The sequence below is a fragment of the Hetaerina americana genome, unplaced genomic scaffold, assembly GCF_022747635.1.
Source record: "Hetaerina americana unplaced genomic scaffold, ioHetAmer1.1.p SCAF_8, whole genome shotgun sequence".
In the NCBI taxonomy this organism is placed as follows: domain Eukaryota; kingdom Metazoa; phylum Arthropoda; class Insecta; order Odonata; family Calopterygidae; genus Hetaerina; species Hetaerina americana.
Genome location: NW_027287427.1, coordinates 79,593,047 through 79,606,686, shown reverse-complemented (window position 1 = coordinate 79,606,686; position 13,640 = coordinate 79,593,047). Strand labels below are relative to the sequence as shown.

General features: G+C 35.2%; 1 protein-coding gene across 1 annotated transcript; it reads right to left on the bottom strand.

The window, feature by feature from the left end:
- Window positions 1-2,020: 2,020 nt before the first annotated feature.
- Window positions 2,021-7,049, bottom strand: mRpL21 (mitochondrial ribosomal protein L21). The gene is made up of 5 exons (XM_071596617.1): window positions 6,846-7,049; window positions 6,646-6,765; window positions 6,385-6,548; window positions 5,466-5,622; window positions 2,021-2,274 (listed from the first exon to the last, which is right to left on the bottom strand). The coding sequence occupies exons 1-5, from the start codon at window positions 6,928-6,930 to the stop codon at window positions 2,171-2,173; spliced, it is 630 nt and encodes a 209-aa protein (XP_071452718.1). The 5' UTR covers window positions 6,931-7,049; the 3' UTR covers window positions 2,021-2,170.
- Between the last annotated feature and the right edge of the window lie 6,591 nt (window positions 7,050-13,640).

Genomic DNA, 13,640 nt, shown 5'->3' with positions numbered 1-13,640 from the left:
ATGTCATCCTTCATTTACTGGTGACAAAAACAGGCAAATATTTGACAATTTCATCAGTCTTAGTTGCATGTACACCAAAAAGCAGAAATGCTACAAAAGGTTTGGGAGCACAGTGATTAGGGACAAAACTCAACTACACACTTCATGTAAGTTATACATGGTCTGTATAAAAAGTTTAGGGAAAAATAATTTATTTCAGATATTGTCATAATGCCTCAAAATTCTGTAAAGTACATCCCTTGAGAGTTGGCACACTTTTGCCAGCAGCTTTTCCACGACTCAAAGGCTCCCTGATAAGTGGATTCCAGAAGGTCCTTAAGGGTACATGTGCAAACCTCTTTGACTGCACTTAGGGTCCCATAGCATTGTCTTTTCAGGGAGAATTTCAATATTGGGAATAGGAAATAGTCTGCAGGTGCCAAGTGAGGATGGTAAGGTGGTCGGGGAATCGTCACGATGCCATTGCTGAAGGTATTCACAAGCAGACACTAACTCTGCTTTTGGTCAGCCATCAAGACCTTCGGGATGAGTCCAGCACAGATCTTTGCCAAATTTTCGGTGATAATGGTTTTCACTGTCATCTTATCAATGTCAAAAGTATCTGCAATCATGCACACACTTAACAGACTGTCTGAATATAGCACTTCATGCACACATCAGGAAAAAATTGTCACAGATACTTTTTATCCAAACCTTGTATACTTAATAATTGCATACTCTTCTTGAAGAAATGTTGTATATCTATTATTGAAAATGCCTCTGTACAATTCCATATTTATTGTTGAATCTTACTGTTACTTATTTCATCTTAATGAGGTGCCATCATGTTATGGAAAAGTCATTAAATCGACCCCAACCTTCACTTACCTCACCTGCGACCCTTACTTTCCTAAAACAGAAATTTTCCTCAACTTCCCCCAAGCTCATTGCATGAATGTATTTGGTTCATATGATGATTCTCGTTGACCTCTCCCTAAATGTGCCTCTACACACTCATTGTTGCATATGAAGGAATATTGTTCATCCCTTGGTTGATTCATCAGCAGGGATTACTAGGGAGGAGTGACTGCTCACTAGTGATGACCATGATGATAAAAAGGGAAGGAGAGAGGCGGTGACTCACTCAAGTAAAAGGATGGAGCAGTTGGGAGTGGGCAACATAAGGAATGGTTTTATTGGGCCCCTCAGGCGTTGCACCAGACATGCAAGCTGTCAATAGTTTTATCTATTCATAAATAAATTCTAGATCTACCTCCAGGAATTACTTGACTCCTTTAAGAACATATTCAATACCACCACTTACCTCCAGTTCACAGCTGCTCAATTCAATGAGTACATTCATAATTTTGTAACCAATATCTCTTGTTAAGATGCCCGAGTATGTCACTTGCCTATCTTTCAGCACACTCATCTGAAAGAGTATGTAATATTTTGCTTGCCTCATAGTTACCTTTAGTTATCAAATCATGCCTTATAATGGGGAAACCGATTTTTTTAATAAAACTTAAAAAGCATTAAGATTCTTACTTTAACGATCATTAAACAATACCACTAACAATACAACATATAATATACATTGTACAAAATCAGAGCTGGAGAAATCTCATAACTCATGTAAAAATCATGATTAGCTCTGAAAATCATATCCAAGGACAATATAATCTAAACAAGGCACATCCAATTGCTCAATTAGTACATGCAACAACGATTTAACCATTGCCATATGCAAAACACTGGTATACTAAGAGATAGTCAAGGCTTTGTGGAATCCCACAATTATGGACAAAATTCAAACAACTTTGCGTTTCCACAGAATATATTCTGCGGGAAGTATTCCGTGAAAATGAAAAGTTATTAGATTTTTCCATGTTCATTACTACCACTGAGCACATTTGAATCAATCTCATATGTCAGAAAGAAAAACTTGGTACCATGAAATTAAGACAGGTTATGAAAGAGTCAACACCAAATAATTCACCAATGCGCATAAATCCTATAGAAATTAAGTTTATTTTAACATACATATGCAGCATTTAATGTAAACTTTTTCAACAGATATATTTACAACGTCAATTCAGGTGACTTTGAAAAAGTACAAAAACTGTTTTAACACAACATAACAATGTAATTTCTAGCTCCCTATTCAAATTCAATTTGATAGTTCTAACATTCAAAATATACGTCCTTCAACTCCTTCCACATCCTTTCTTTCATTGACCGCTCCTCTGACTTCCACGGCATTTATCCTCACAAAAGTGAATGGACTTCTGTAAACTGAATAAGAAAATAATTATCATTAACAATTTATAATGTATTAATTTATTCTATTAATAATAAAAATGTTCAACACAACACTAAAATTATACTAGTGCAATGAAATACTACAGGATTCTCATAATCCCTTGTTTGAGATAGTTCCATTTTTGATATTTTGCCTTTTCTGACTTTCAAATCATGGGCACAGTAATGATGGACTATCATGTCAAAAATTGCTTCAGAACAAACTATGCAATTTGGTGTGTGCAATAGTGTTCCACTGCATTAATTTTTACTCTTCTGCTAACAATTAATTTTGCTGGAGAGAATCTACCAAAACTTACATTGCAGACCTAACGTGCACATCGTAAGGGACTCCAACAACTGTTTGGGTACCCAAGTTAGTTTACACAAGTTTAGTTCTAGTCCCTAAAATATTTTGACACTTAATTCCATTACTAACCATTTCAAAGCAAAGATTTAAAAAAAAAGTAATCCATCTGTGAAATTAATGTACATAAAAAACATTCAAACATTATATCTAATATTTGTCTTGACAGAATATCAGGTAGAATAGATAGGTATTTTAACAACTTCAAATTATGGCTTTGATTCTCCCCATTTTGTGCATACATTTAATGTTGCAGTCAAATGTTAAAACTTCTGTTTTAAATCATTTGTAACAAGGTATTAATAGAATTTTATTAAGACTAGAGCATACTGATATTCATTTAAAACCTGGAACAAATATGCATGGCATCCAAATCTTTTTTTACATTTTTATATTAATTTAAATTTTTGTCTATTTTAAATCAAGATAAAAAGAAAAATCCATGATTACATGTGAATACTAATAAACTTTTGGTGATGTCTTGTGGAAGTGTAAATTCCTTAAGGGAAGGAGTAATGGATTTCAAGGTTGCCTGGTCATGACAACTACAACAAGAGGAGAAAAACATTCCAGGAATGAAGAATTTATACACATACGTGCCTGTATACTCAACCTTCACTCCATTCCATTTCAGAGTAGGCAAGAGTAGGCCTTTGCAGAGTAGGCCTTATTTACATACAGTTCCTGCATACTTGTTTCACTTCCATCACATTTAGACATACGTACTACACAGTACCTACTTTTCATCTGGATTTAAAGCATCAAAACTACCTTGAAAATGCACAGGTTACATATGACCTTATATTTACAAGAATTCAAACATTTATGAAGACAATATTCTTAATTCCATACTCTTAAAACCAACTCAAATATTGCTTTCATAGGTGAGGGTAGAGCTCAAGTAATGTAATACTAAGCCCAAAAGCATGTTAAATTCACACATCAGGGTGGGGGGTAGGGAGGAGGCAGTTCCTTTCCCTTTCCCGCCAATGGTTTCCCAGGGAGATCTGGCACCTGAAAAAATCACACAGCTTGAGAGAAGCTGAGGTTTAAATATTCAATTGTTCCCGGCTCAACTTTGTGGAAATTCATTGTATTCTTCATTTAATTAGAAGCTGAGGTTGCCCAGAGGCTTCATGGAACAGGACACATGGAATGGAACCCATGCTTTCCAACCAGTTGCCCTGCACTCTACCCACTCATACAATGGAACCTTGTACAATGAGCATGATTCGTTCTGGGATATTTCTCGTTAAACAAAACACTCATTTAGTGAAAAAAATTTCCTCATATAAATTAATGTACAATATCATAACGCTTTCCATACTGAAAAAAATAAATTATGTACCAGGTTTATCCAAAGGAAATTATATACAATCCTAGACAATGTATATGAAAACTACTAATATACCATACATAAACTATATATAAAATACAATGCATATTTATAATAAACAATGTTTTCTTCTATTGTGGAATAAACCAACCTGGAATACATACTCAATATTTAAAAACAAAAAAAAACGAAATAATTAGTAGATTATTTATGATAAATTGTTAATTCTGTTTTATACCAAGCTGTTCAGAGACTTTTGTTTTAACCAATATTTAAAATTTTTTTGGATCTGCGACTCATTACACAGCATTATCATTAAATAAATTTCTATCATACAGAGTCTCTGACTTATTAGGGTGATGCTTCTCAGTAGAAAATGCAACAGTTTTCCATGCTTACATATGACCTTCATCTAACATTTAGCCTGCTCCACTGGACTTCACATTTCTTGAAGGCTCTTGGAGTTTCTGAACACAGAGGGGTTTTATTTTCAAACTGCCACTTGCATTGGCACAAAATAGTCGTGTGAGATGGCCTTTCATTGATTTACGGCTGGGTAATGCATTCTCTTCTACTGTTATGTGTATAAAGGTTTGCTTTGGCATTTTCTTCCAGAAGAGACCTGTCTCGTCACAATTAAAAACTTGTTGAAGTGGGTAACCATTAAAATCTATGAGCATCTTTAAGTCACTGATGAAGTTCTCTGCTGCCTTTGAGTTGGAGCTTCTCAAATCATGCAAAGCTTCCTTTAAATACTTCTTTGGCCTTTGATGTTCCTGGCATCATCTGAACAAGGTACGCAAAAATCATTTTCATCTTCTCACAAATCATAATCTCGTACATAGTGTCACATTGCATTTGCTTTTCATATATCTACATATATGAGGAGTAACTTTTCAACATCGTTAAGTATATGTAACCACTGCATACATAATCCCATTACTCCCTTTGAAGCATATATTTCCTTAATTTTGTCCTTGTTCTTAAGGATAGTGTAAATAGCTGATGTAGACTGATTGTACACAATATGTTCTTGAAATTTGCACAAAAAATCACAAATAATATCTATAAACACAAGTACAGAAAAATTTGTGATCACTGGCAACACTAAGATGCCAGGGGAACAAGCACTAAACACAAACTCCTGGTATGCAATCATTCCAAGAATTTCACTCTCTCATCACTAGTTATGCAAAAATTTGCTTGTTAAGTGAATCATTTTTTGGGAAATATGTTTTTGCTAGTTATGCAAATTACTCGTGATGCAAGGTGCTCATTAATGGATATTCCACTGTGCTTGACCCTTCTCCTACATCCCTCACCCTCTAAATACCCCTACCAAAATGGAAATATATGAATAAACATTTTGATTTAATTTTACTTTTCCGCTTCTGGGGTTTTACCTACATTAATTACAGATAATAATGCCTCTAATACCAAACACAGAACTATGAATATAATATATACTTAATGAAGACTTACAGTTCATTCGCTGGTACTGTTTTCGTCTAATTTTCCTAAAATGGGTTTTTATGTGTGACAATGATTTTTCAATTACAGTTCCTTCTACGTGCACTAAACTGGATGGCAGGAGAGGCCGTCCCACCATGGTGAAATCTGACGATCCAACCAATAAAACCTACATGAATTGGGAAAAAATTGAAATTAAAAAGTGCCCATTAAAACAAATTAAGCACTTAGGTAATTGATAAAAACATTAATCGTTAATATACATTAAGTATCAACCTAATTGTTCAAAAAATATTCTCTAATATCAACTTTTTCATCTCAAATCCACTTTAAATACTAATGAAATTCAAATTTTACTTAAACTCTAACCTAAATAGACGATCCTATAATTTGAGAGGTGGAGGACCATACCACCAAGGAGCCAAATTTTTTAACCTGCTTCCTCCAGATGTGAAAGCATCAAATTCAAATAGTTTGAAGCGTAATCTTGAAGCATATTTGTTTATTACACTTTTGTACTCTGTGGATTTTGTAAAGAAAAGTCTTAAATGTTGTTTGTTAAATATCCCTATGTAATGCAAATAATATTTTTTCCATGTTATGTACATTATCAAAATGCATGCACATTTTTTTTATAACGAAACCATGCTGAACCGGGCTTTGGTGAATAAAGCAATAAATGTTTCATCACTAAATTAATAACATTTTAGCACTTCGTCATTATGTTTATTTGGCTGCATTTTGTAGTCATTGTACTGTTTTTTTACTTTTAACTTTAGCTTGAGTTGTTTTTATTACATTTAATAACAGTGAGCATTTTGATGGAGGGTGCCCGTAGAAATGCATATAAATACAGATGACTTTCTAATCAACAAACTGACTTCGATCTTTGGGCAAATAATATCAAAAATCATGATTATTATTAACTAACCTTTTCCATTTTAATTTTATCTCCCGCTTGTGGATCCCAGTATCCTTCAACGATTATTAAATCCTCAGTCGTAACTTTAAATTGCTTCCCACAAAGCTGAATTACAGCAAAGAGTCTCCCTTGAGAGTTTTCCTTGAGCTGCTTGTTCACATTGGCCATGATTTCTGTGAGGGAAAAACAAAATATTTACTTAAGATATAAATGAAAAGTCGAATAATGGCTGCTTTATAATTTAAAAAATGAAACTATAATCTAACTCGCCATTTTTCACAGCAATGTTTTGAATCGAACTGTCTGTTAGGACTTCTTGCTCAGGAGCAACTTTGGGCAATGCTGCCTGAGTCGGTAAACACCTCGTAAAGGTATTTCCTAGGAGAACACCTGCCAAAAAACAATTAATTGAATATCTGGACAGTTTCCAGTATTTCCTGCATGCACTTTGGGGAAACTTGGAAGCAAACCTGATATCCTTTGTATATCGTGGCGACCTTTGGATACAGTATTTAATAGCGCTTTCTCAAGCAACTTAAAGCACTGGAGAGCCATGTCTAACGAACATGTAAAAAATGTTTCCACTGTATTTAGAAAATAATATGGAACTGAAACACAGTTTCAATCAATTCCCCCGAATGCCGAACGATCCTTCTTTTAACTTCTCCCATGCGCAGGAGAAGTTTTCGCGTGTGTTGTGTTTCCCGAGTACTCGCGTTAGTATAGTGTTTGCTGTTTACATATACGTATTTCGTGTTTTTATTGAGAGGGCTTCAGTGTTTCATGAAAATTAAAGTATTGTCGAAACGCTTAAGGTCTTTGATTAAGGATACTAGGGAAGCTTAAAATACAAAACTACCTGATTATGATAATATTTTAACGGGCTTAAAGTTTGCCTGATACAATAGCAAATGCATGAATGGAAGAAACTTATGTCATACTGTTTAATGGGAACCACCTAATAATTTATTGCTATATTGGATGAATCGTTTGCATCAGTGCAAAAATAAACAATAGCATATTAGGACCTACATTCATCCCTCAGAATACCTTAAATTTGATTTAAATTATAGCAGTACGTTTGAAATCAGAGCGTTGGCCTATCTTTTCATTGCACAAATGACAACGCCACAACCGGCTGCAACTGAAGTGTTTGCTTCGCGTTTTTACACCGTCAATAATGATTTTTTTTCATAGTTATCATAAATGATTTATCCGTACGCATTATGAAACCAACATTGCGTAAAATGGACACTTCTGACTCGTGAATGTAAAATAAATTACAAGATTAATCTGTTATGTCATGACGAAATTTAATGAATTGATTTTTATCGTCGATGTGATTGATTTGTAACAATATTCATTCGAATGACATCATTCAATGCACCAAAAGGATATTCACGAAGTGGTTACAATGCCTCTGGAAAAAGGTGGTCAGGGCTGATTTGAATAGGAAGATGACAGTAAGAAAATGAGATTGCATTGAAAAGAAATCAAAGAACGAAGTAATGATTGACATTGCCATAGCAGACTTCGGGGTGATAATCAAAACCGCCACTGTAGCATAAAGCATGCACCATTGGTAGGATCTGCTTTGTAAACACAATACAATCTATTTTATTTAGCATATTAAATGACTCCCAACATTTATGTCATTATTTACTGAAAATGTTTTTCCAAGGGGATTTAATCTTGATAATTGTATTTCTGAAAAATGAATACTCAAATCTGAATTATCGTTAATTAATATGGTAAAACTTCGGGAATTCATAAAACATAATCATAAGCAGCAATGGAATGTGATAATAACATAGTTGTTGGAATAAAGAAGAGCAAATCTAATGTCGTTAGCCCTTTCAAGACTTATAGGTTGACTCAATATCTTTACATATATATGTTATTGTAAAAAATCAATTGCCTTGATTTGACGTCCTCATATTTTGCTTCATGCAAGATCTTAGCTTTTTGACCAAACATTTAGTCATATCACTCACGTTAGCTAACCATTTTCCTGTTCTTGATGATCTTAGGATAATGACATCCAGGATATCAATTTTTGTAGCCTCATATCTCTGTATGTATGAGTCAACTTTATCATTTCTGACTTTGTAGTCAATGGTTATTGTAACGTGGTTAATTTTTATCTAAAACATTCTTGCTTGGAAATGTGTAACACCCTGGAAAACTGGAAATATTCTCTGGATAACTCAAAGAATTTCGTAATAGTTAAATAGCTATAGTAGCATTTAACATCATGAATTCTAACTTAGACTGCCATTTTGCAGATAACAAGTTCCCTTGTCACTAGGTAAAAATCAGCTAAGTAGTGAAAAAACTGACTTTTTTTAACAGGTCACTACACTTTTTTTGTCGGTTTATATTTATCATAACAATTCTGTCTTAGTTGGAGAACAAGCTACGTTTCTGAAAGGCATATCCTTCGATTACCAGCAAGACACATTATCTTTAATGCTGATATGTGCATATTCCTCCTTGCAGCATTTTTTCAATTTTATGTACAGTTATCATAAGAAACATGTTAATGACACTGGATAAATCTTCACAAGAGAAACCCAGAGCTTATGCCACCATTTCATATGCTACGGTAACCACTAAGAGATTCTTGGGAGTTCTTTCTAGAGACAATGTGAAGACGAGATTCACTTGCTGTAAGAAAACGGGCGACCATCATCCAAAGCCTAAATTCAAGGCCTCCCATTTGCTCCATGAAGGAGTCTACTGGATCCAATGCTCATGAGGAATATCTTACATAGAGCAGGTAAGAAGATTGATCAAAAGCAGATTATGTGAGCATGAATGAATCATGAAGAAGGGATAGTTCCGCTTTTCTGTTATCTCGGAGCATTCGTGGTCTGAACCAGGCCACACAGTGGACTTCAAAAAAGCAAAAATTATTTGCTGTGAGAGCTGCTGCCGTCCAAGGTTAGTCTGAGAGGCAATTAAAATAATCCAAAAACCCCTAAAATTACAACCTAGACAATGGCTGGAAGGAGTTTTAGAGAATTTACAACCAGACGCCTGACACAACCAATCAGAGCGAACCTAGGACTCCCAGTTCCCTATATAAAATAGTCAAAATCGACCCATTGTCAATTCTGACCTGAAGATACCAGCAGTAAGGCTGGAGAAACTGTTGTTGCCAAGGGATACTCTGATTTGGAGGAAGGCCTCAAAAGCCATTGTAGATAAATGCCACGGAAACCTCAGATTTCAATTTTGACTTAATTCGCAAGTTACTCCTTTTTCTGCACTGTTTCATATTCCCTTTTTTCTGATCTAATCAAACAGGCTAATAGTCAAGCAGTGGAACTAAAATATGAAAAAATAGAGTATTATTGATATTTTTCAATTACGGTTATTAAATTTGTAGCTTTAATTAAAAAAACTAAATCAGTTCAGTAATGCATCAAGCATCTTAATATAATGTAAACACTACATGTAGTAGTCTAATGTAGTTCAGCATAAAAGACAAAATCAGTGATTCATTTGAACAGTTATGGTTAGAAAGCATATCTTTTAATTTCATCGCCTGCTTAATATCACAGAGGATCAACACTATTTTTGGAACTTTTATATCTGGTACTCAGTTCTTTCTAACATTGCAGTCAAACTGAAACTCACAGTTAAGAAGCAGATTCAGATTATTAGTTGTCTCGCTAAAACCCTCACCCCTCCCATTTTGCACCACTCAATATACGGAGACTGATTTTCCCCTTCCCCGTATCCCTAATCCCATATATTTTCAATTCCAAGTGATATATAGTAAAAACATTCTTCTCTCCTTCATCACCCTGATCGCTTAAATATACCTTTCCTTCTCATGCACATCTATCTCCCTATGTAGGTGATCATTCACAAATCCATTGGAAAGTAAATGTATTTTGCCTTCTGCATTTCATGTTTTGTCCATATTAGCTCCAATCCCTCCCCTCATTCCCAACACCAGTTTTATATACACAATTGTTTCAGATCGTTCACTCTATCACTGCTCTCCCAACTGGGCCCTCTCCACTTCCCTGTAACCTTCAGAGTTGGTCCTGTGTTATACTGGTGCCCTGTGCATAATATAAGAGTGTGCTAGAAAATTTGGTGGCTAGTAGAAAATAGCCAAAAGCTGATGTGCCCATTATGTATGTGTGCACATTATAATTGGGAATTTATAGTGGATAAGGATGCAACAGGGGGCCAGGGTGCACCAGTGATAGTGTTCGACTCTCATATTGAGGGTTGCAGGTTAAAATCAACATTAAAAGCAACAATATCAGGGGTTAATGGTTTCTGGCATAACTTTATGGAACCGATTCATTATAAATAAATGAAAGGACTAACTTTGTAGTTCCACACGAAAACGATTTATTCACACGACCCGGGTTTCGAAGTAAAACTTCATCATCAGGTGAGCTCTCTATGCTCTTCATATCAGGTGAGCTCACCTGATGATGAAGTTTTACTTCGAAACCCGGGTCGTGTGAATAAATCGTTTTCGTGTGGAACTACAAAGTTAGTCCTTTCATTTATTTATAATATCAGGGGTGTAAATGGGAATATACTGGTGAAGATATTCGTAATAGATGGAAGCAATACATAAAAGAACTCTCTACCAAGGTCCGAGGCCACAGGAAGAAAACCTGATGAAGGACGAGAGTGAAACGATTAATGAAAACCAGGGCCCATACATACTGAAGAGAAAATTCGATAGAGCAGTAAAAGACCTTAAGAAAAACAAAGCTCCTGGAGAAGACAAAATTGATGGAAACATCATCAAGGCACTCGGAAACAAAGCTAAGGAAAATCTGTATGGAATAATCAAAGATAGCTTCAAAGACGGACTACTCCCTGAACATTTTCAAAGTAGTGTGATGATCATAATACCAAAGAAGATGAGGACAGAGAAATGTGAGGAACAACGAACCTTGGGTCTTGTGTCACATGCATCAAAAATACTTGCACAAATAATAAGTCGAAGGATGGAAAGGAAAATTGAAGATAACCTATTGGAAAACCAATTTGGCTGTAGGAAGGATAGAGGTACCAGGGAAGCCAAATTCTGTCTGAGAATCATGTTAGAGAAAACAATACATGTAAACAAGCAACTGTATGTGGCATTCGTGGACTTGGAGAAAGCCTTTGACAATGTGGAATGGAACAAGATGTTTGGACTGCTGGAAAAACTGGGAATAGATTACAACGGCAGAAGAATAATCTATCAGCAAGAAGCAAGTAGCCACAATGCAAATGAGAAATGGAAGCCATATAGAGGCGCATCTACACATACTAAGTCCAGCTGAGGATAAGAAATGCTTGGAAAAGATTGCATTGGAAATAAAGTACAAGACAGAGAATGAAAGACAGAAACCCTATATGCACAGATGTGTATTCTAAGATAATTGCTATGGAGAGGATTACTGTATTGGGGGAAGTATATGGCTTATCTGCTCAAATTGGAAGTCAGTGGTGTCTTTCCAGTTATTTTGAGTACTGATTAGGTTGGTTCTCCCTAAAGTTAGAACAATTTTACTTGTAATATTTGCATTAGTATTTTAATAGATCCATTGCAAAAAGAGTAAATAAATTATTGCTTTCTGGAAGGAAGAGTGAAACAACCTTGCTAACATCACAAAAAAATTTTGAATGTCAAGAGGTTTTGAAATGATTGATGAGTCATGATTATCTCCCAAAAATCAACGTGAAGTATATTCCTAATCCTCCTCATAATTCTAACTTACCCCATGTGACTTTTTCCTGTTTCCCAATGTAGAGGAAAGGAACCTTCATGGAAAATTGTTTTCTTATCAAAAATTGGCTTATGTGAATTGAATATGTTTCAAGTTGCAATGGGTGCTACTAGTACAATAATGGAGTAAAACCGATGAAACTTTTACCACCTGCACATGACACATTAAGGTAACAATATATTGTAACCTTTTTGCACAATAGGGGATCGAGATGATGTGGTGGCTACCGTACTGGCTTCCCACACAGAAGGTCTGGGTTCAAATCCCGGCGGTGTTGAATATTTTTCAGTGGTATCCCGATCCCTACTTGAGGTGTTTTATGGAGAGCACTTTGAGTGAGTACGCCATCTGTCGGATGGGAGGTTAAGTTGCAGACCCCTTGGCGCCTTTTGTTAAGAGTAGGCTAATGCCGACGCCAGGTTTCTCTCCACCCTTCATCCTTTCTTGTCCATCCCCCATGGCTCAAATGACCTCAGCTGTCGGTCGCCTCCCCTATATACTAATACTACTCTTTGCACAGTAATAATTCAAATACAAAATTTACGATGATTATTAATTGAAAAGTCCTTGTATATAAAAAAAGAAGGTATTTTGCCTGCATGTGTTTCATGTTTCCCATGTTCATAAGTTCAATACCATTAGAAAGAAATACTAAAGTATTTCTTTCTAATGGTATTGAACGAAATCAAGTTGTAAATGGCTACATAAGTAGTATGATTTACTTGAAATGCTTCAGGAGAGTAGATTCAGTGAGGGTATAATTATGTGTATTAAAAGTTACCAATTGAGGATGGAAATAAATTTATTTGTATTTTTTCTTAATAATTGTCAGTTTCTTAATTTTTTCTTAATTTCCAAGGAAGATCTGTTATCCAAAAAATCATATTGGCGAATCTGAGGGTGCCCAGAGATATTGTTCATTATTTGTTGAAATTTTGTGAGATTTTAAACTATTTCATGTGAATATATCGAGGAATTGTTGGCACAATTCTTGGAGCTTAACAATGTTATTACATAATGGAATGCAGCATAATAAATCTGATTTATCCTGAATTATATGCTTCTTAGCTATACGAATGTGGTATGTTTGTTGCCTATATCATTCTACATGGCGGGCTAAGGCAGGTGGGTCCTTGTTCCCACCGTGGGGCCTCTGCAGTGGATGAGAGAAAACAAGAGGATGCTTACAATTTGACAATAAACAGGCAACCATTTATTTTGTTTTAAAAGTTGTGATTTGCATGAAAACTATGATTATAGTGACTTCTCTTGCTATCTGTAGAATTACCGGAGTGGACTGCTGAAAATGTTTGATGGTTATGAAATTTAAATTAAATGAACCTGTAGCTGTATATTACTGCAGCTGTAATTTGGACTATCCTTAATGAAGGCAAATGTTTCCATGAATTTCTTTTCGAAATCATCAGGATCCATTTCCAAGTTGTAATTAATAAGCTAGCTATATATTCGAAGGTTTGTATGTATGTCTGTGAACTTAATGTTTAGCGA